Here is a 23937-nt window from a genome sequence, read left to right as displayed (position 1 = left end):
GGTCAGTGTAGTGCTCTGCACCTCCAGTTATTGTAAAGGTCTTTCCACTTCCAGTTTGTCCATAGGCAAAAATAGTCCCATTATAACCTGCCAGCACACTATTAAATGGTGCAAGGTTAACAATAATCCAATGCCATTTGTGTCGTGTGTCACTATGATTTAGTACTGCTATATAAAGTCACAATAATTGATAAATAATTACTTAATAGATTAAATCAATTATAATTTTGCAATTAGAAGTTAGAACAGCCAAGTAGCACGTCCATTCTGTGCTTTTCTCGACAGTGAGAAACACACTGAGAAAATTCAGTCAGCCAAAAAAACTGCCTGATGACCAACCGTCAATTTGGTAATGCGTTCCGTGCTTAAGTGAAAAACCTCTGTGTATATGCTGGTATGTGCTCATGTTGTGATTAATTGCTAATGCTTTTAAGTTATTTATATTCAAGGTGTATGGTATTATAACAATATTGAAACATAGTGTCATGAAACAGCATAAAAGTTTTAAACTTTTTTTTCTTAAAAACAAAAATACCTGAACAATTAACTACAATACTAAATTCTAAAGGCAGATATCACTTTACAAAAGGTCTCATTAGTTTACATTAGAAAAAAAAAAACCTCTAAAAATATGAGAAACAGTCCAAGATCAGTACTCAGGATGACAACAGGGGATAATAAATGCTCAGATTTGTAGCAGTGCAAAACAAGACTTCGTGAATGAGTGAGTTTGTAAACACTGCTTAAATAGGAGAGCTGATGGGGAACACCTGTGCAGGTAATTAGTCTCAGGTACAGGGTGTTAAGGGAAATGGAGTCTGAGGTCTAGTGTGATCTCAAACATCCTGATCTTGGATTCCTCCTGCTCGATTGCTCCTGTCTGCTGGAAGGTTGGTTGGTTTGTTTGTAGCTGCGTGTAGCTTCGCTCTTCAATTTATCACCTCTTCTCTCGCGATCAAATATAATTTAACTGTCTACCGTTGATACTATCAAATTAATCTAACTAATTAGATTGCTGTTAGTTCATTCGCTTTATTCTAAAACTCGGCGGTGAGTTAGTACTCGTTAGCCGATTCACTTTCGCCCCACCCGCGTTTCGCGCCTATTGTTGGCTTTTTCCACTCCTGTTCATTTGTTCTCTCACGCTGCGTTCGCTCCGTTTTCACAAGCTCATCAAAACAAGAGTGGTAAGTGAATCTCACGGTGAGTAAATGGCTTCTCCTGCATCGCCACTTGCACCGTCTGCCACATGTATAGCTTATCCTTCTCTGTTAGCGATCAGGGATTCACGAGTGATAAATGCAGGGAAATAGCTAGGCTGACAGAGAAGGTTTTAGAATTATAGACAAGCATCCAAACTTTAATTGAGGACAGTAAGAATGCGAGGGCTGTAGACACTGCTTTGGATGCGACTAGTACAGTGAATCATGTACATTGTTCAAACTCCTGATTGCTGTTGAGCCAGTACCATGCATCAAGTTCCTGGGAACCCACATCTCAGAAGATCTGTCCTGGACCACCAACACCTCCAGCCTGGTCAAGAAGGCTCACCAGCGTCTTTTCTTCCTGAGGAAACTTAAGAAGAACCAGCTGTCCTCAGCCATCCTGGTGAACTTCTATCGCTGTACAATAGAGAGCATCCTAACGAACTGTGTCACAGTCTGGTATGGGAGCTGCTCTGTTGCTGAGCGTACTGCAGCGGGTGGTGAAAATTGCCCAGCGCATCACAGGAACTCCACTTCCATCCATTGAGGAGATCCAGAAGAGACACTGTTTGCGTCGAGCATGCAGTATTCTTAAGGACTCCTCTCACCCTGCCCACAAACTGTTTTCCCTCCTGCCATCCGGCAGGCGATTCAGATTCCCCAGACTAGAACAAGTAGACTGAGGAACAGCTTTTTACCAGAGCTATCTCACTACTGAATTCTACCCCCACTGACTTCTGCCCGACTCCACCCCCATCCCCACCCCATTAAAATAAAATAAAAATAAAAAAATATACAATGCACTGTTTAACATTCATCGCACTCCACTGTACATAAACATATTGTAAATGTATGTACATATCCTTTGTACATACTCTTGTAAATTTGTATACACATATCCCGTATATCCTGTTTGTACATAAACACCTGTAAATTGTTTATCACATATTTATCTTCTGTACATATTACCTATATGTGCACTTTATTTGTGTAATTTATATTGTACCTGTATCCTGCACTTGCTGCTTATTGCACTCCTGGTTAGACCTAAACTGCATTTCATTACTTTGTACTTGTGTAATGACAATAAAGTTGAATCTAATCTAATCTAATCTAATCTTGTTCGTTTCAGCTTCAATTTAAGTGTGGCTAATGCTAATGCTGGCTAATGCTAAACGTAAATTTCGTAAGATTGTTATTCACGCCGGCGCTAATGATATTCGACTTCGCCAGTCGGAGATCACTAAAAATAATATTAAAGAGGTGTGTGAATTTGCAAGCACGATGTCAGACAATGTAATATGCTCTGGTCCCCTCCCTGCTTACCGGGGTAATGAGATTTACAGCAGACTGCTGGGTCTCAATGGCTGGATGTCTAAGTGGTGCCCGCAAAACAACATAGGCTTTATAGACAATTGGATGAGTTTCTGGGGCAGACCTGACCTGTTAAAAAGAAATGGGCTTCATCCTCCTGGGGTGGTGCTGCTCTTCTATCTAGAAATATGGCATATAGTCTTATAGCTCCAACATGACAAACTAGTGCACAGGTCAGGAAGCAAACAGACCAGCTAAACCGACCATCTGCTAGCTGCCTCACGTAACACAGAAGGCAGTTAATTCTCAGCACATAAAGACTCTTTCACCTAGATATCACACTATAGAGACTGTGTCTGTTCCCCGAATTAGAATATGCAGAGAACGTCCAAACCAAATCAAAAGCAATAATTTAATTAATATCCAACAAATTAAAACTACTTATAATTCAAATAAGCAAACGATAAAACTTGGCTTGCTGAATATTAGATCACTTTCCACAAAAGCACTTTATATATATATGATTTGATCAAAGATAAGAACCTAGATTTGCTTTGTTTGACAGAAACCTGGTAAAACCAGATGAATATATTACTCTAAATGAATCTACCCCCAAAATTATTGCTATAAAAATGAGCCACGTTTAAAAGGTAAAGGGGAGGTGTTGCTACAATTTATAACAACATTCTTAGTACTTCTCAGAGGGCAGGCTTTAAGTATAACTCATTTGAAGTTTTGGTGCTGCATATAACATTATCTACAGAATCATGTGCTAGTGATAAATCTTCTGTCATGTTTGTACTGGCTACTGTATATAGGCCACCAGGGCACAGCACAGATTTCATTAAAGAATTTGCTGATTTTCTAATTGAGTTAGTACTGGCCGCAGATAAAGTCCTAATTGTTGGTAATTTTAATATCCATGTTGATAATGAAAAAGACGATTAGGATCAGCTTTCTTAGACATTCTGAACTCCGTTGGGGTTAGACAACACGTCTCTGGACCTACTCATTGTCGAAATCATACTCTAGATCTAATACTGTCACATGGAATGGATGTTAAAATGGTTGAAGTTCTGCAGCAAAGTGATGACATTTCAGATCACTATCTAGTCTTGTGTGAACTCTGTATAGTTAAACCTGTAAACTCTGCACCTTATTACAAGTATGGTAGAACCATCACTTCCACCACAAAAGAAAGCTTTCTAAGTAATGTTCCTGACTTATCTCAATTCCTTAGCACATCCAATACGACGCAAAAACTTGATGATATAACAGAAACTATGCACTCTCTTTTTTTCTAGCTCTTTAAATACAGTTGCTCCTTTCCACTTTAAAAAGCTAAAAGAAAACAATCTGACTCCATGGTATAATGACAACACACGCACCTCTAAAGAGAGCAGCCCGGAAAATGGGCGCAGGTGGAGAAAACTAAATTAGAAGTATTCCGTATTGCCTGACGGAGAGTATCCTGTCATACAGAAAAGCATTACAAATTGCAAGATCTGATTATTTTTCATCCCTTTTAGGAGAAAACAAACACAACCCCCGGTATTTATTCAGTACAGTAACTAAATTAACAAAAAATAAAACGTCAACAGGTGCTAATATTCCCCAAGAGTATAGCTCATGAATTTCTTTACTTCTAAGATTGATACCATCAGAGATAAAATTGTAACTATGCAGCCGTCAACTACAGTTTCACATCAGATAGTGAGCTTTAGATCCCCTGAGGAAAAATTACACTCTTTCTCCACTATAGGAGAAGACTTGTACAAACTTGTTAAATCATCTAAACCAGCAACATGTATGTTAGACCCTATTCCATCTAAACTATTAAAAGATTTGCTTCCAGAAGTCATAGATCCTATTTTGAACATTATTAATTCATCATTGTCATTAGGACATGTTCCCAAAACCTTCAAACTGGCTGTAGTTAAGCCTCTTATTAAGAAACCACATCTTGATCCCAAAGACTTGATCTTATCTCTGACAAAGATACTAGAAAAGGTAGTATCCTCACAACTGTATTCCTTTTAGAAAAAAATGGTGTCTGTGAGAATTTCCAATCAGGTTTTAGACCGTACCATAGTACTGAGACTGCTCTCATTAGAGTTACTAATGACCTGCTTTTATCATCGGATCGTGGTTTTATCTCGTTATTAGTGCTATTAGATCTTAGCGCAGCATTCGATACTATCGATCACAACATTCTCTTGGATAGACTAGAAAACTATTATGGCATTAGAGGAAGTGCCTTAGCATGGTTTAAATCATATCTATCTGACCGCTATCAGTTTGTAGCACTAAATGAGGAGGTATCATATCGCTCAAAAGTGAAATATGGAGTTCCTCAAGGCTCAGTGCTAGCACCGTTACTTTTCAACCTATACATGTTACCTCTGGGAGATATTATCAGGAGTCATGGTGTGAGCTTTCACTGCTATGCTGATGATACTCAGCTCTATATTTCAGCGCAGCCTGAACACCAAATTGAGAATCTAACAGAATGCATAGTCGATATAAAAACTGGATGATGAGTAACTTCCTAATGCTAATAATTGGACCTAAAAAACCCACATATAATAATCTAGAACACAGTCTAACACTTGATGGCTGCTCTGTTAATTCTTCATCATCAGTTAAGAACCTAGCTGTGCTGCTTGACAGCAATCTTTCCTTCGAAAATCATGTTTCTAGCATCTTTAAAACTGCATTTTTCCATCTTAAAAATACATCTAAATTACCACCTATGCTTTCAACCTCTAATGTAGAAATATTAATTCACGTGTTTATGACCTTGAGGTTAGATTATTGTAATGCTTTATTGGGTGGTTGTTCTGCACGCTTGATAAACAAACTTCAGCTAGTCCAAAACGCAGCAGCCAGAGTCCTTACTAGAACTAGGAAGTATGATCATATTAGCCCGGTTCTGTCAATACTGCACTGGCTCCTATCACACATCGGACAGATTTTAAAATCTTATTAATTACCTATAAAGCCCTGAATGGTTTAGCTCCTCTATACTTGAGCGAGCTCTTATCACATTATAGTCCAGCACGTCCGCTCATGTTCTCAAAACTCTGGCAATTTGATAATACCTAGAATATCAAAATCAACTGCGGGCGGCAGATCATTTTCCTAACTAGCACCTAACCTAAACTGCAGCATCATTTTCCTAAAGCACCTAAACTCTGGAACAGTCTCCCTAACTCTATTCGGGAAGCAGACACACTCTGCCAGTTTAAATCTAGATTAAAGACACATCTTTTAACTTGGCCTACACATTACACACCAACACACTTTTATTATTCAAATCCGTTAAAGGATTTTTAGGCAGCATTACTTAGATTTGCTGGAACTGGGAACACTACTCCTAAAATACGATGTACTTGTGACATCAGAAAAGAATGGCATCTACGCTAATATTAGTCCTGTCTCTTTCTCAATCTGTTTTCACAGTTTGTATCCAGACTAGATGGTGGATCAGCACACAGAGATTATGTTCATCAGAGACCAGAAAACCTAGATGCGCCCATGTGGACAGATCACCAGATCCTGATGCACACACACACATTAAGTAATTTACACTATCTGACACAGCTGCGTTTAAAATTGAACTGGAAGTTAAGTGCTGGGCGTCCGGTCAGAGGAGAACTGACCCCAACAGAGTCTGGTTTCTCCCAAGGTTTTTTTCTCCATTCTGTATGCATGGGGTTTTGTTTCCTTGCTGCTGTCGCCTCTGGCTTGCTTGGTTGGGACACTTAACTTCTAGTGATTTAACATCGAATTGAAAAGCTGCTGGATCCTGGTGTGAGGTTGTATTCTGTCATAATTGAGGGGTCTGAGGTGTGCGGATCCATACGCAGGCTTTTATTGAACAAAGGCATGGTCAAAGCAGGCAGACGTCGAAACACAGCAAACAGGAGTAAAAAAGGCAAGGCAAAAACAGAATCCAAAAACAGGCAGAGGTCGGGTCAGGCAGAAAACAATCAAAGTATCAAAAGACAGGCAGGGTCAAAACCAAAGAATCTAAGACTCGGGAAACACAAGGCTAGGCTAACTAGGAACAACAATCAGTATTTATAGTCCCACAACAGGAAGTAGCAGCAGAGGGAGGGAACACTGATCATCCGGAGGTAAGGGCTCCCTCTGCTGGCTTGGTGCCAACCATAATGAATATACAAATTTGAATGATTGTTTAAATAATTCAAATTGTTTCTGTCACAACTAAATGTTGTGCCCATGTTAGCCAATAGAGGGCACTATATTAATCTTTTGAGTGAAGAAATGTGTGGCCAAGTATGGTGACTCATATTTGAAAATTTGCTTTCTGGATTTGGTGCTTTGTTTAAGGACCTCATCTCAGTTGTTGTTTTGAAAATGAACAAAGCACTGGTTGTTCACTCTCTATCCCAGGGCTATTCAGTTAGTTTAATTTGAGAGATTGATTAGATTTCATTATCAAATTGAAATTCTGAAGGGGGCCAAGGGAGTGGGTGTCTTTCTGAGCAGCCTATAAATTTAAATGCAAAATTAATTAATATTATTATTTAACTCTATAAATTAAAAGGTTTACATTAGGTAAGAAAAAACAAACAAAATGACAACTCATTTGTGTAACCCTCTTTCCCTGAAGGAAAAAAAGAGTTTTTGGTTTTTCACATAGCGGACAAAGAGCTGTTTGGAGTTTCTAAAACTAAGTAAAGTTTATTTTGTTCTTCAATTTTGTTGAATTTGATGGCTTCCATTGTCCTCATTTTTAGTTGCATTGGATGAAAGTGTCTTGTAAATGACTACATGTACATGTAAATATGGTAAAGCTGTATTTTTAAGAGCATAGCATTTTTCTGAGGTCCAAGGTTTTTTGGGTTTTTTTACTGTATGTGGATAAATGCAGGTGTCCAAAATGTGCAGTGTTGGGAAGTTCCCAGAACATGGTTAAGAACTAGTTATTGTACTGAACCACAGCATTAACTACAGCATGTTTCATGACTTCTGTCAACCAGAATACTTTCTAATAGTACACATATCTATAGTTTTTTCAGTTTGTAAAGACATGTATTTCTAGACTGTATGCTTGCACAATCATGCCTTTCAAGCAGCACTTTACAGAGAAAAGAAAATTAACTTACTTGTCAGCAACAGGTTTTGCAATGGCCTGAAAGATTTCCTCTTGATTGGCTGTTTGGTCAAAAACCCTCTGAAACCTGTAGTGAAAAATTAGCTTAGTGGAATTTTTTTTTTTATATTAAAATTTGGCCATATATTTGAATGCTTAAAGTTGGCATAATACGCACAATCTCATGTTAATCTTGAGTATTTATAGAGTAGTGCTGTATCCTTTATATCTCCAAAAAGTCTTTAGTTTTATCATATTTATAAAAGAAAGATACAGCTTTACGATTCAAAAACAGCAGTGTCCCTGGAGGCGTGGGACTCTGTCTTTCAGTATCAAACAGTGAAAACCCAGCGTAGAAACCATGCCTTGTTTATAAAATGTTCATAGAAAAACTCCATTGCTGCCCTGGAAAAACAAAAGACATCCACTATTCATGTAACGCTGGTTCTTTTGGAAAGCTTAACAAGAGCAGGCACATGCTTCAGGAACTACACATATTCCACCCTTAACTACATCATGCAGAACAACAATAGAAAAAAACTGAAAACTCAAGTGAGTAAGATTTTTAAAACTGGCTGTATAGCTCGCACATGCTTGCACATATTCATATGAAGCTTGGTACACATATAGATCTCATTGTCCTAAACACCTGCAAGCCTCTAACTTTTTGGCTCCACCTGATAGGAAGTGTGCTATTCAGGGTTGTTTAAAAAGCGCATGCTGTGGAATAAGTTATGCTCCTCTAAATGCCTTCCAAACCATAGCCAAGATCTCAAGACATTGGGGTTGCTAAACTGGGAAAGGGATTTTTGATATTTAAACTGTTTGCCCAATGAAACTATGGTGAAAAATTTTAAACTGGAAGTGTCTAATAACATTCACATACATTATCAGATTTTTCTCAAACTTAATTGGTTTGTTTGTTGTATGATGCAGATCACATAGATGCGACTATTAGGAGTCAAACCTGTAGCACCACCAACTGGCAGCAGGAAGTGTGCAACATTTAGTTTTTATTCAATTTGATTCAAACTTCATCAGAATAATGTCAAAACACAGCCAATGTAAAACTGCCAAACGGATAATGATAATGTAAAAGCTGTTGCCATGGCAACTTGTTAAACTTTAACATTTGCTTTGCTGCATTTTTGAGGCAGATAACATGCTTAACATTTCATGAAACTCAACACAAATCTCAGTATTTTTCATAGTTACACACTGTAAAAAGCTTATAAACGGGTGTGGAAGAGCTGCTCTAAAGTGGGGGGTTAGTTTTAGCTACAGTCACCAAACTTGGTATATGTGTATAACTTTCTAATTTACACTCATTAGCTACGACAAACAGGAAGACATTTTAGTTGACCGCCAGGACATCGGACGGTTCATCAGACCACAGGAACAGGGGAGGCGGAAACCGAGTACACACTGAAAGGGAGTGAGACCAGTCCTAGGTTGTTAATGGGAGTTCTGGAAGTACTCAGTTCTGGAAGAACTGGTTCCAAGAGTTCTGGTGACCATGGTAGAAGTTACAGAGGAATTTCCCCACCTCCAGGATTTTCTTCTCCTTCTGTCTGTTAGATTAGGGATAATATCCAGAGGAGAGGCTGCTGGTCACACCTAGGAGAGAGAAGAAGGCATTGCATAGTATGGATATGAATTGGGGTCCTTGGTCCGACACAATGTCTCCAGGAGTCTGTACAACCGAACACTTGTTTAAATAGCAGCTGTTTCCAGGGCAGTGGGTAAACCTATGAGAGATAATAAACGTCAGAATTAAGGATAAAAGCATTACCTTCAGAGAGTGGCAGGGCTGTGATGAAATCTACTCCTAGGTGTGAGCAGGGGCAATTCGGCATGGCCAGGGGACACAGTTTACCAATTAGTAAGTGTTGCAGGATTTTCAACATGGCGCAATCCTTGGCCAGCAGAAGCGGTCTTGTACCAACAAGAAAGTGTTGACCCTGGGTGGCCAGTGACCAAGAAGGTGTGAGTAGTATGGATGAGAGTGGTGCGCTGTGACCAGAGTACAAATTGTCGATCTGGGAGGCAGCCCGGTGGATTCTCAAGAGCTGGCTCAAAGGCGACTGGAGGGGAAACCCACTGAATGGGGCTAACAAAGAGTTCTTCAGGAAGGATGTTTTCTGGATTCTCTAGACTTTCAGTTTAAGTATCAATGTGAGACATCAGCGTTAACATTCTTATGTCCAGGACAATAGGAGATAGTGAAGGTGAAATGAGTTAAGAATAAAGCCCATTGAGCCTGTCTTGGGTTCAGTCTCTTCGCATCTCAACTCAAGTCAAGTGGCTTTTATTGTCATTTCAACTACATATAGCTGTGCAGTACAGAAACCTTTCTCCAGAAACTGGTGCTACATAAAGTCACAACACTATACAAGATAAAAAAATCACATACTGAGCTAAGACAGTGCCTTAGCTATATAAAGTAATAAGCAAACTAGTACAAACAGTGCAAAGACAAAATCAGTGCAAGAACACAAAATACAAACAACTATAAATATGAAGTGCAAAGAATGCCTATGGAACAGAAAGTCCATTCATGTGGGATTGAGGAATTTGATGGCTTGTGGGAAGAAACTGTTCAGCAGTCTGGTTGAGAGGGCTCGAATGCACCAGTACCTCTTTCCAGATGGCAGGGGGTGAATAATGTGTTTGAAGGGTGTGTGGGGTCATGTGCTATCTTGTGGGCTTTTCGGACGCAGCATGTGGTGTAAATGTCCATGATAGAGGGCAAAGAGACACCAATGACCTTTTCAGCTGTCCTCAATATCCACTGAAGGGTCTTGCAATCCAATACAGTACAATTCCCAAACCAGGCAGTGATGCAGCTGCACAGGATGTTCTCAATGGTCCCTCTATAAAACATGGGTCAGGATGGGTAGAGGGAGATGGGCTTTCCTCAGCCTCCTCAGGAAGTAGAGGTTATGGTATATTGGTATATCATTATGATTCGTCCATACCACAAAGAGATGTGCAGCACCCTCCAGCCAATGCCTCCACTTTTCTAGAACTTCTAGAAATTTAGTGTGCGTTAGTACTCGATAGCCAATCAGCTTATCACTTTCATTCCCACCCGTGTTTATGCACCTATTATTGGCTTCTTTTCCGCTCCTTTTCATTTGTGCCTTGCGCTCATTCGCACCATTTTCACAAGCTCTTCAAACAAGAGTGGTAAGTGAATGTTCCATCACTTACGTTGAGTAAATGGCTTCTCCTTCCATCGTGACTTGCACTGCTTGCCACATGTATAGTTTATCTTTCTCTGTCAGTGATCAGGTATTCACGTGTGATAAATGCAGGGAAATAGCTAGGCTGACAGAGAAGGTTTTAGAATTAGAGACAAGCATCCAAATGTTAATTGAGGACAGTAATACGAGGCCTGTAGATACTGCTTTGGATGCGACTAGCACAGTGAATCATGTATGTTGTTCAGTTCTGGCTTTAAAGCATGTGCAGCAGGGCAATTGGGTGACCGTGAGGGGCATTAGTCGCGGGTCAAAACACCGCTCTTCCGTTCTAATCAGAACATCAAACTGATCAGGTTCTCCCCACTCAGTGACGCAACCACTGAGAAACCTGATCAAAGTGCTCTAGTAATTGGCAATTCTATTGTACAGAATGTGAAAATAGAGACAGCAGCCACCATAGTCCAATGTTTACCGGGAGCCAGAGCATTTGACATGTTGTCAAATTTAAAAGTGCTGGCCAATGCTAATTAATTCCGTAAGATTGTTATTCATGTCGGCGCTAATGATATTCTACTTCACTAAAAATAATATTAAAGAGGTGTGTGAATTTGCAAGTACGATGTCGGACAAGGTAATATGATCTCCCTGCTAACCAGGGTGATGAGATTTACAGCAGACTGCTGGGTCTCAATGGCTGGATGTCATGCAGAACAAAATAGATTTTTTAGACAATTGGATTTGGAGTTTCTGGGGCAGACCTGACCTGTTGAAAAGAGATGGTCTTCATCCCTCCTGGGGTGGTGTCACTCTTCTATCTAGAAATATGGCATATAGTCTTAGAGCTCCAACTTGACCAACTAGTGCCCAGGTCAGGAAGCAAACAGACTGGCTAAAGCGATCCGTGTGTTAGCTGCCTCACGTCACAGGAGGCAGTTAATTCTCAACACATAATCAATTAATCAATCAATCAATCATTTTTATTTATATAGCGCTTTTAACAACACAGGTTGCATCAAAGCACTGAACAGTATAAAGCAGAAGAATACAATGACAGGGATGTATAATGACGAGTGTGTTATTAAATGCAGAGACGGTCTCTGTATTCAATTTGACGATAATCACTAGAAGTTAAGTGTCCCCAACAAAACAAGCTAGTGGCGACAGCAGCAAGGAACCAAAACCCCATCCATACAGAATGGAGAAAAAAAAAAAAACCTTGGGAGAAACCAGACTCAGTTGGGGCCAGTTCTCCTCTGACCGGATGCCCAGCACTTCAGTTTTAAACACAGCTGTGTCAGATAGTGTAAATGACTTAATGTGTGTGTGTGAATCAGGATCTGGTGATCAGTCCACAGAGCGCATCTAGGTGTTCTGGTCTCTGATGAACATAATCTCTGTGTGCTGATCCACCATCTAGTCTGGATACAAACTGCGAAACAGATTAAGAAAGAAACAAGACTAATATTAGCATAGATGCCATTCTTTTTACAATGTCACAAGTACATTGTGTTTTAGGAGTAGTGTTCCCGGTTACAGCGGATCTAAGTAATGCAGCCTAAAAATCCTTTAACAGATTTGAATAATAAAAGTGTGTTGGTGTGTTATGTGTGGGCTAAATTAAAAAGATTTGTCTTTAATCTAGATTTAAACTGGCAGAGTGTGTCTGCTTCCCGAACAGAGTTAGGGAGATTGTTCCAGAGTTTAGGTGCTAGATAGGAAAAGGATCTGCTGCCCAGCAGTCGATTTTGATATTCTAGGTATTATCAAATGGCCAGAGTTTTGAGAATGCAGCGGATGTGCAGGACTATAATGTGATAAGAGCTTGCTCAAGTATTGAGGAGCTAAACCATTTAGGGCTATATAGGTAATTAATAAGATTTTAAAATCTATCCGATGTTTAATAGGGAGTCAGTGCAGTGTTGACAGAACCGGGCTAATATGATCATACTTCCTTGTTCTAATAAGGACTATAGCTGCTGCAATTTGGACCAGCTGAAATTTGTTTATCAAGCATGCAGAAAAACCACCCAATAAAGCAATAATCTAACCTCGAGGTCATAAACGCATGAATTAATATTTCTGCATTAGAGGTTGAAAGCATAGGTCGTAATTTAGATATATTTTTAAGATGGAAAAACACAGTTTTACAGATGCTGGAAACATGGTTGGCGAAAGAAAGATTGCTGTCAAACAGCACACCTAGGTTCCTTATGTTGGCATTAGAAGTAGCGCATTAGCATGGATCAAATCATATCTATCTGACCGCTATCAGTTTGTAGCACTAAATGAGGTGGTATCATATCATTCACAAGTGAAATATGGAGTTCCTCAAGGCTCAGTGCAAGGACCGTTACTTTTCAACCTATACATCTTACCTCTGGGAGGTATTATCAGGAGACATGGTGTTATCTTTCACTGCTATGCTGATGATACTCAGCTCTATATTTCAACGCAGCCTGGTGATACACACCAAATTGAGAATCTAACAAATGCATAATTGATATAAACAACTGTATGATAAGTAACTGTATGATAAGTAAGAACACAGTCTAACACTTGATGGCTGCTCTGTTAATTCTTCATCATCAATTAGGAACCTAGGTTTGCTGTTTGACAGCAAGCTTTCCTTCGACAACCATGTTTCCAGCATCTGTAAAACTGTGTTTTTCCATCTTAAAAATCTAATCTAAATTACGACCTATGCTTGCAACATCTAATGCAGAAATATTAATTAATGCGTTTATGACCTCGAGGTTAGATTTTTATTGTAATGCTTTATTGGGTGGTTGTTCTGCACGCTTGATAAACAAACTTCAGCTAGTCCAAAACGCAGCAGCTAGAGTCCTTACTAGAAGTAGGAAGTATGACCATATTAGCCCGGTTCTGTCAACACTGCACTAGCTCCTATCAAACATCAGATAGATTTTAAAATCTTAATTACCTATAAAGCCCTGAATGGTTTAGCTCCTCAATACTTGAGCAAGCTCTTATCACCTTATAGTCCTGCACGTCCACTGCGTTCTCAAAACTCTGGCCACTTGATAATACCTAGAATATCAAAATCGCCTTCGGGCGGCAGATCCTTAGGTGCGGTGAATCCGTCAATGAGTGGCTGGTGCAGGTGTTCCAGGTTTGTTCCCAGGGCAACGCTGATGGATCCTCGGGACGCTCGTCACTATAGTCAGGATGGGTGGAGGGAGATGAGCTTTCCTCAGCCTCCTCAGGAAGTAGAGGTGCTGCTGGGCTTTCTTGGTGATGGAGATGGTGTTGAGTGACCAGGTGAAGTTATCCGCCAGATGAACACCAAGGAATTTTGTGCTCTTGACTAATCCATCCTGGACCCGTCGATAGACAGCGGAGAATGGTCACTCTTTGCTTGCTTAAAGTCAACAATCATCTCCTTGGTCTTGTCAATGTTCAGAGATATATTGTTGGCTCTACACCAAGTTGTAAGCTGCTGCACCTCATCTCTGTATGCTGACTCGTCGTTCTTGCTGATGAGACCCACCACGGTCGTGTCATCAACTTGATTATGTGATTGGAGCTGTGCATTGCTGCACATTTGTGAGTCAGCAAAGTGAACAGCAGTAGACTGAGCACACAGCCCTGAGGAGCTCCAGTGGTTAGTGTGGTGGTGCTGGAGATGCTGTTCCCAATCTGGACTGACTAAAGTCTGCCTGTCAAAAAGTCCAGGATCCAGTTACAGAGAGAGGTGTTCGGGTCCAGCAGGCTCAGCTTCTGAGTTGCTGAGGGATGATGGTGTTGAGGGCTGAACTGAAGTCAATGAACAGCATTCGGACATAGTGCGACGGGATGATAGTCATTGAGGCAGGAAACCATAGACTTCTTAGGCCCTGGGACAATCGGAATGACAGAGTCTCGATTGCTCCTATCTGCTGAGAGGTTGGTTTGTTTGTAGCTGCGTGTAGCTTCAGCTTTTCAAACTATCACCTCTTCTCTAGCGATCAAATATAATTTAACTGTGTACATACCGTTGATACTATCAAATTAATCTAACTAATTAGACTGCTGTTTAACTGTTGTTAAAATTAGACTCGCTTTAATCTAAAACTCGGCGGTGAGTTAGTACTGTTAGCCGATTCATTTTCGTGACTCACCCGCGTTTTCACGCCTATTGTGGGCTTTTTCCGCTCCTGTTCATTTGTTTCTCGTGCTCGTTAGCTCCGCTTTCACAAGCTCGTCAAAACAAGAATGGTAAGTGAATCCTTACGGTGAGTAAATGGCTTCTCCTGCATCGTCACTTGCACCGTCTGTCACATGTATAGCTTATCTTTCTCTGTAGCGATCAGGGATTTACGTGTGATAAATGCAGGGAAATTGCTAGGCTGACAGAGAAGGTTTTAGAATTAGAGACACGCATCCAAACTTTAATTGAGGACAGTAAGAAATCTCCCATTTCTGTCAAAGATACTAGAAAAGGTAGTATCCTCACAACTCACAACTATATTCCTTTTTAGAAAAAAATGGTGTCTGTGAGGATTTCAATCAGGTTTTAGACCATACCATAGTACTGAGACTGCTCTCATTAGAGTTACCAATGACCTGCTTTTATCATCGGATCGTGGATTTATCTCGTTATTAGTGCTATTAGATCTTAGCGCAGCATTCGATACTATCAATCACAACATTCTCTTGGATACACTAGAAAACTATGTTGGCATTAGAGGAAGCACCTTAGCATGGTTTAAATCATATGTATCTGACCGCTATCAGTTTGTAGCATTAAATGAGGATGTATCATATCAATCACAAGTGAAATATGGAGTTCCTCAAGGCTCAGTGCTAGGACTGTTACTTTTCAACCTGTACATGTTACCTCTGGGAGATATTATCAGGAGTCATGGTGTTAGCTTTCACTGCTATGCTGATGATACTCAGCTCTATATTTCAGCGCAGCCTGGTGATACACACCAAATTGAGAATCTAACAGAATGCATAGTCGATATAAAAAGCTGGATGATGAGTAACGTCTCGGGTTACTTGACTGTAACCCTGTTCCCTGAAAAAGCGGGAACGAGATGCTGCGCTAAATGCGCTAATGAGAATGTCTTTGTTCGACCGATTGTTGAAGCATGTGTGTCAAACACGCCAAAGTTTGGCTTATATAACCTCGGTCAGGTGACGTCACCTGATCACGAACACCTGGAGGTTATAAATAGACGCGAAACAACCTCAGGTCAAATTCTTGTCTGAAAGGACATCCAGTCACGCCCACAGTGCGGCATTGAAGCGCAGCATCTCGTTCCCGCTTTTTCAGGGAACAGGGTTACAGTCAAGTAACCCGAGACGTTCCCTACCAAAAGCTACTCTCGATGCTGCGCTGAATGCACTAATGGGAACGAAAATACCAACGCCGCCGCACTAGGAGTGTCTGGACCCCCAGCGTTGTGTAGTGTGTGTGCGCGCAACACTGAAGAGGTCTCAGACATTACTCTGGGATGTCGACTCAAGGACATGCGAGCCCGGAGTAGCATGGACATCCAAACTATAAAATCTAACAAATGTGTGCGGAGAGGACCAACCTGCCGCATCACAGACTTACTGCAAAGGCGCGCCTCTTGCTAAAGCCATCGACGATGCAACCCCTCTGGTTGAATGAGCTCTAACTCCTAGAGGCGAAGTTTGACCACGCGTCTCATAGGCTAGGGCAACAGCATCTCTCACCCAGTGTGACATAGTCTGTCTAGTGGCAGCCGCCGGTTGCTGCGCCACCATAGCATACTAAAAGCTGCTCTGACTTACGCCACTGGCTAGTGCGGTGGACGTAGATCTGGAGAGCACGTACTGGACACAGTAAGTGAAATTTCTCCTGCTTCCGTGTCATGAATGGCGGAGGGCAGAAGGCTTCAAGGATGACCGGATTTACAGTCGAGAATGGAACTTTCGGAAGATAACTAGGGTGAGGATGCAAAATAGCTTTTACCAGCCCAGGGGCAAAATCTAGGCAGGATGGCGAGACTGACAGAGCCTGCAAATCCCAATTCTCTTCAGAGAAGTAATAGCTGTTAGAAAAACCATCTTTAGGGTTAGAAACCTGACAGGCGCTGACTCTAGTGGTTCGAAAGGGTGTCCACCAAGCCCTCAAGCTAGATCCCATGAAGGAACTGTCGCCCTAGTGGGCGGCCTCAACCTCTTAGCTCCTCGAATGAAGCGAACAACTAGAGGGTGTTTCCCACGGAAGCCCCTTCAATCAGAGCATGGCAAGCCGAAATGGCGGCCACGTAAGTTCTGAGAGTATTAGGACGTGTGCCTGAGGACATTTTCTCTTGCAGAAACTCTAGCACTGAAACAATCTGGCAGTGAACTGGGTCTACATGGTGTGTTGTACACCAACTTTCGAAGATGCGCCATTTCATGGCATATGTTCTTCTAGTGGAGGGAGCCCTAGCGCTAAGAATAGTCTCTATTACTTTGGCTGAAAGGCCAGCATCACTTAGTTGGTCCCTCTCAGGGGCCAGACGTGAAGATTCCAGAGCTCGGGACGGGGATGAAATATTGTCCCCTGTGCCTGAGAGAGAAGGTCCCTCCTCACTGGAATCGCCCACGGCGAGCCGTCGAGGAGAGATATTAGATCTGAGAACCATATTCTCGTTGGCCAACGGGGCGCTATGAGTAAGAGGCGAGACCCCTGTTGACGGACCTTGGCTAGGACTCCAGGGAGCAGAGCAATCGGAGGAAATGCATAAAGACGCATTCTGGGCCACACATGGGCCATCGCGTCCAGACCCAGGGGAGCTGGATGAGTCAGAGAGAAGTAGAGGGGACATTGTGCTGTCTCCTGTGAAGCAAAGAGGTCCACCTCCGCTCAGAAACCTTTCCCAGATTTGACTGACTACTTGGGGTGGAGTTTCCATTCCCATGTGTCACAGCTTATCTGGACAGCAAGTCTGCTCCCTTTCATGTGACCGGGAATATAAATCACCCAGATGGACAGGAACTTGTCCTGTGCCCAAAGCAGAACCTGCTGCGCTAGCTCGTTCAAGCGACGCGACCGCAGTCCGCCCTGGCGATTTATGTAAGAGACTACTGCCGTGTTGTCCACCCGCACTAGGACATGGTAGCCTCTCAACTGCTGGAGGAAGTATTTCAGGGCCAGAAATACAGCCTTCATTTCGAGGCAATTGATGTGCCATTCGAGAAGATGACCTCTCCAGATCCCTTGGGCTGGACGGCCATCTAAGACCGCGCCCCAACCCGTGAGGGGATGCGTCTGTCGTTAGCATCTTGCAGACGACAACACGGACCTAGAGTGGGACCCAAAGTCAGAAACCGGGTCTGAACCACATAGATGGGGTACGAAGCCCTCGACGCGCGTAACCCTTATTTGCCTCTGGGGATTGGCCCTTGGATGAAATCCCTGGCTCTGAGCCACAACTGAAACAATCTCATGTGCAGGAGGCCCAAAGGTATCACTGTGGAAGCAGCTGCCATGAGACCTAGAACTCTCTGAAAGTGATGAAGAGTGACTTTCTGGCCTAGCTTGATGCTCTTTAGGGTGTTCAGAATGGATTCGAGGCGTGCAGGAGACAGCTGTGCCTGCATCGTGGTCGAATCCCATACGACCCCCAAATATGTTGTCCTCTGAACAGGGAGAGAACGCTTTTCTTGGCGTTGAGTCTCAACCCCAACGATCCGAGATGAGCTAGGACGACATCCTGATGTCGAAGCGCAAGATCTTGAGACTGAGCCAGAATCAGCCAGTCGTCTATGTAATTTAGAATGCAGATGCCCTGGAGTCGTAAAGGAGCCAGAGCTGCATCCATGCATTTTGTGTATGTGCGGGGTGACAATGCTAGGCCGAAAGGAAGAACCCGATACTGGTAAGCTTCGCCAAAGCTAACCTCAGGAACTTCCTGTGTTGTGGCATTATTTCTATGTGAAAATATGCGTCCTTTAGATCGATTGTCACTAACCAATCGCCCGGTTGGATTTGAGAAACAATCATTTATATTGTTAACATCTTGAACTTGTATGTTCTGAGGTGATGGCTCAATCCTCGAACATCTAAAATCGGACGCAGCCCCCATCTTTCTTGGGAACGAGAAAATACCGGCTGTAATAGCCTGACTGTCTGTCTGGTAGAGGAACACGTTCTATGGCCCCTTTGTCCAGCAGAGTTTGCAACTCCTGTATCAACAAATGCGCCCGTTCCAGTTTCACTGAAGTGAAAATCACGCCGTTGAAACGCGGAGGACGATATGCGAACTTAATCCTGTAGCCTCTTTCTATGGTCTTTTGGACCCATGGGAGATATTTGGCAGAAGCTTCCACGCTGCCAGCTTCTCTGAAAGGGGCACTAATTTTGACACTTCGTTTTGTTGGGGTTGTTAGAGGATCGCGTGCTCTTCTCCCAAGCACTCAAACAAAATGTATGATGATCGTCCTCGAGAGAGCCATTATTATTTTTTTTCTTTTATATATATATATATATATATATATATATATATATATATATATATATATATATATATATATATATATATATATATATATATATATATATATTTTTTTTTTTTTTCTCTTCCTCCTCACACACACTCACACACAATGCGGTCCTTGAAGACAAAAGACCTGAGGATGTTTCGTCACATCTATTTATAACCTCCAGGTGTTCATGATCAGGTGACGTCACCTGACCGAGGTTATATAAGCCAAACTTTGGCGTGTTTGACACACATGCTTCAACAACCAGTCGAACAAAAGACGTTCTCATTAGCGCATTCAGCGCAGCATCGAGGGTAGCTTTTGATAGGGAACTTCCTAATGCTAAATTCTGAAAAACCAGAGGTGCTAATAATTGGACCTAAAAACCCCACATATAATAATTTTAGATTTTTCTCTTTCACCACAAATGTCATTTATAATTATAGGGATAAAAATGATAGCAAAAAATTATTTTATGATAAATTATATAAGCTTCTTAACTGCAAAACATAACTAGTAATTTTGATTTGAAGCAGCTTGTAAAAGAACCTACAAGTATAACCATCGTCTAAAACACAGATTAAACTTCAATATATTTATTTAAAGTAATAAATGAAGCTAGAATATATATTATATTTCAATAATAGAGCAGGGAAAAGGAAACACTAAATTGATATTGGAAAATCTGTGAAATTTAAAAGAAAAAGTGACTATATTTCTATATTAGTGAGAATTATAGAACTATAGAATCATACTATGATAGAAAATTTTCTTACTAAGCCTATTTGTCTAGATATCCCATGCAGAGCATTGATGGAATGTGTCCTGTCCAAGTATACTCTTAAGAAGGTGTCAATTAGAGAAGTTGATAGAATAATAAGTTCACGTACAGCTAAAAATAAACATGGATTAGATTATTATTTAAAAACACAAAATAATTAAAGAATTTAAATAATTAAAAAATAAAAATAATTATTTAAAAACACAATTACTGCTGTTCATAAATCTGGAAGCTATACAAAAATGAGTAATTATAGACATATTCCCCAGTTATGTCAAAAGTTGCATAAAAACAAGTAGCAGAGCAAATAATTACGTATCTCGATAATAGTGCCTTTTCCTTTCATCCTATGCAATTTGGTTTTAGAACAAAATATTCTACAGAAACATCAAATTGCTTCATGTAAAAAAAAAACGAAATCTTTGATAAATAAAGGAGTAGTTGGTGCCGTATTCCTGGATTTTAAGAAAGCATTTGAAACTGTAAATCATGAGATTTTTTTTTTAGTTATTAAATTAAATTTTTTTGACTGAGGCGGTTAAATGGTTCAAATCGCTAAATTAAGAAAATAGGAAACAGCGTGTACGGGTCATTAATGTGACAGATTTTTTGGATTATAATATTGGAGGTGTGCAAAGTTCTATTTTAGACCCATTATTGTTTAGTATTTATGTAAATTATTCACCTAATGTATGTCCTCCAGATGTAATGTGTCAAATGTATGCAAATAATGTTGCGTGTTGGATTCTCAACTTTCTTTAAAAAATGTGAAGAAATTGGTAAACGTAGCAAAATCAAATTTAGCAAACTTTAGATTTATAAGAAATAGTTTGACCACTGATGTAGCCATTATATTCATGAATTCGATGATCATTCCACATAATAAATATTGCATGACAACCTGGGCTCAAACAAGTAAACAACATACACATGCTGGCATTAGAGGTGATTGTAATATGCAATTAAGAAGAACTACCTCTGGTCAATTATCTTTTGCTTTTAGAGCAACACATGAGACTCCCAGCTGAAAACATGGTTAATGACCCATTAAACGTCAGATCATTTTTAGGGTGTTTTGAATATGGTAGTCTATAATTCTGTTAATATTAGTATCTGTATATATATATATATATATATATATATATATATATATATTTTTTTTTTTTTTTTTTTTTCATCAATCTTTCATCAAACATCAATCTGCCAAAAGGGACCATGGATGAAAATTAGCCAGCATTTGCTAAATGTGGTGCATTTTACATATTGACTGTATTATTTAATGTGCACTGTCCTGATTAAATACATTAAAAAAATTCAATAAAAAAATAATAATTTTAAAAAGGAAAGAAAATCCCTAAGTATTTAATAAGACACGTGCTTAGATGTAGGTTTTGTTTCAGTGAATTAGAATATTCATCTAAGAAAATGTATATGATAGTTTACACTCAATATGTTATTGCATACTGTTTTATAATGTACTAGAGTTCAAAAGTGAACATATCTATGCTGCTATTTTAGTTTAAACAGAATTTAGCATTATTTGCATTTAGTAAAACTAGAATATATCCCTTTTTCCACATAGTGTAACTGCAAAATATAATTGTTCAGTTAAAGACAGCTCAGTGTTGATTCAGTTCTGTCAAATATGTCAAGTTTATCAATCATAAAATGAGTTCAATTGACTCAGAAACATTTGTTGCTTACTGTATATGGTTTCACAAACTACTTTTCTCATTGCTGGTGCTTCTTCTCTTCACTTCATCCCAGTTATTTTCTATGTTCAGGTTAGAGAAGTGGGACAGCCATAACAGAAACTTAGGGTGTACTCATACAAAGCCCAATCCATTACATTACTCCATGCTGCACCAAGGTGCGGTTCATTTAGCCAGCCCTGGCTTGGTTGGAAGAGCGGCACGCAAGAAGTGTGAGTTTGGAACAGGTACTTTTTTTGTTTAATTAAATCAAGTATATTTAGATTTGTAACTGCTCTTGTTTTCACCTTACTGATAAACAGGAAATAAAGTGTGTCTATAAATCACTTTTATTTATATAGCGCTTTTAACAATTTGAATTGTATCAAAGCTCTGGAAAGTATCAAATAAGAGAATAAAGTGATAGTATATGTATGAGGTATAATGACAAGATTAAACACTTTTATTTTATTATTAAATGCAGAGACAGTCTCTGTAATCAAATCGGCAATAATCGCTAGAAATAAAGTGTCCTCAACTAAGCAAGCCAGAGGCGACATGGGCAATGAACCAAAAACCAATCCCTGAGAGAATGAAGAAAAATTGACCTTGGGAGAAACCAGACTCTCCTCTGGTCGGATGCCCAGCACTTAAATTCCAGTTCAATTTTAAGCGCAGCTATGTCATATTGTGCAAATGACAATGTAAATTACGTACAGTGTGTGTGAGTAAACTTGCAAATATTTTCATTGATTTAAGTTGCCTCCTTCTCTGTTACATACAAAAGAAAATCGCTGCACGGCAAAAAATTCTACATTTATCACACAGAATATTAGTGAAAATGTTTATACACACATGATGTAACTGCAGAGCTGCCAACTTATGAGTGTGAAATCTTTACTGCAATACTGCAAAACAAGTAACTTGGATGCTTAATGCTAACTTATTTCTACATAACAGGGCATATAGCATATTAGTTACTGTTAATGTTAGTTAATGTTAAACAACCGACATGCATAGCATGGGACAAGGCTTAACAGATTAAAAAAAACTCTTTTGTAATCTGTTTGCTATTAACAAATAATATTTTATTTTAAAATTTAAATTAAAAAAATCCCGTAGTGTTGTGCTGAAACAGTAAAGCTGAATGTGTGAGAGTTGGCAATGTATCTGAAAAGATGTCCACGACCTCAAGGAGAAAAAAATATGCTCACAACATTAAAGATTCAGCAGTATATTTAACCACTGAACTGGTGTACATCTTATCCCCGTTTGCACTAAACACATTTCTCTCCTTTTTCCCACATCACCTGAATTTGTAGTTTTCCCTCTTATTGTTGATAACACCATCTGCCAAGTCTCTGGGAACCACAAACTCCAAACTACCATCCTGCTCCTCACAGTGCACATAGTACTCCTGTATAAAGGGATGTGTGAAGCATTAGCACATATAATATTGCTATTGCAAAATGTAAAAGTATATCACCTTCTTTTATGATTAATATTTAATTGATGAATGCAAGTCTCACTATCAACATTGCAAAGAAAATGACAGACATGATAATAATGTAAACAAATTAAACAATGCTAATAATCTGAGATCTTTAATGTTGTGTTTATCTTTAGACTTAGGTTATAGTCATAAGCGTTAGAACAGATTATTTTTACACATTAGACTGCAACCCCCTTAGAAAACACGTGCATTTAAATCGCATTAACTCTTTAGATAATTAAGAAAACATAACATGTACTGTGTATTCGAAGTAATGAAGTATATAAACGCAGAACACTTACCGCGGTGGGTTTCTTCGTCGGTTTTACACAGGCAAAGACTTGAATTGTTTGCTTTACCATTATTCTATGATATATGTGATTTTCCATACAAAGCACCCGATTATCTTTACACGTTTCCTACTACTTTGTGTACAGGTTGCTAAGCGACTAGCGAAGTTAACCAAGCCCTGCATAACCGCAAGACCACACGTCATAGCCGTTTCAGGCCAGCAGTTTCAGGCCAGTCAACGCTTACTAATATGGCAAGCTGTTTTAGCATTTAAAGCAGGGGTGTCAAACTCAAATTCACAGAGGGCCAAAATTAAAAAAAGAACATTGTCGAGGGCCAGACCAATTTTTTTTTAATTTATTTATTTATGTTTTTATTATCTTTAAGATA

At 39.9% G+C, this 23937-nt stretch overlaps 1 protein-coding gene across 1 annotated transcript; it reads right to left on the bottom strand.

Annotated features, from left to right (window-relative positions):
• Position 1: 1 nt before the first annotated feature.
• LOC122334897 (kinesin-like protein KIF6) lies at positions 2 to 23618 on the bottom strand (the record flags this gene model as incomplete). The annotated part of the gene is made up of 4 exons (XM_043232781.1): positions 23559 to 23618; positions 23075 to 23181; positions 7655 to 7729; positions 2 to 98 (listed from the first exon to the last, which is right to left on the bottom strand). Coding segments are annotated over exons 1-4 (339 nt in total), but the record flags the coding sequence as incomplete, so codon positions are not given.
• Positions 23619 to 23937: the final 319 nt, after the last annotated feature.

Source organism: Puntigrus tetrazona, unplaced genomic scaffold (genome assembly GCF_018831695.1).
Source record: "Puntigrus tetrazona isolate hp1 unplaced genomic scaffold, ASM1883169v1 S000000672, whole genome shotgun sequence".
NCBI classification, from domain to species: domain Eukaryota; kingdom Metazoa; phylum Chordata; class Actinopteri; order Cypriniformes; family Cyprinidae; genus Puntigrus; species Puntigrus tetrazona.
This window is presented reverse-complemented; position numbering and strand designations above follow the sequence as displayed.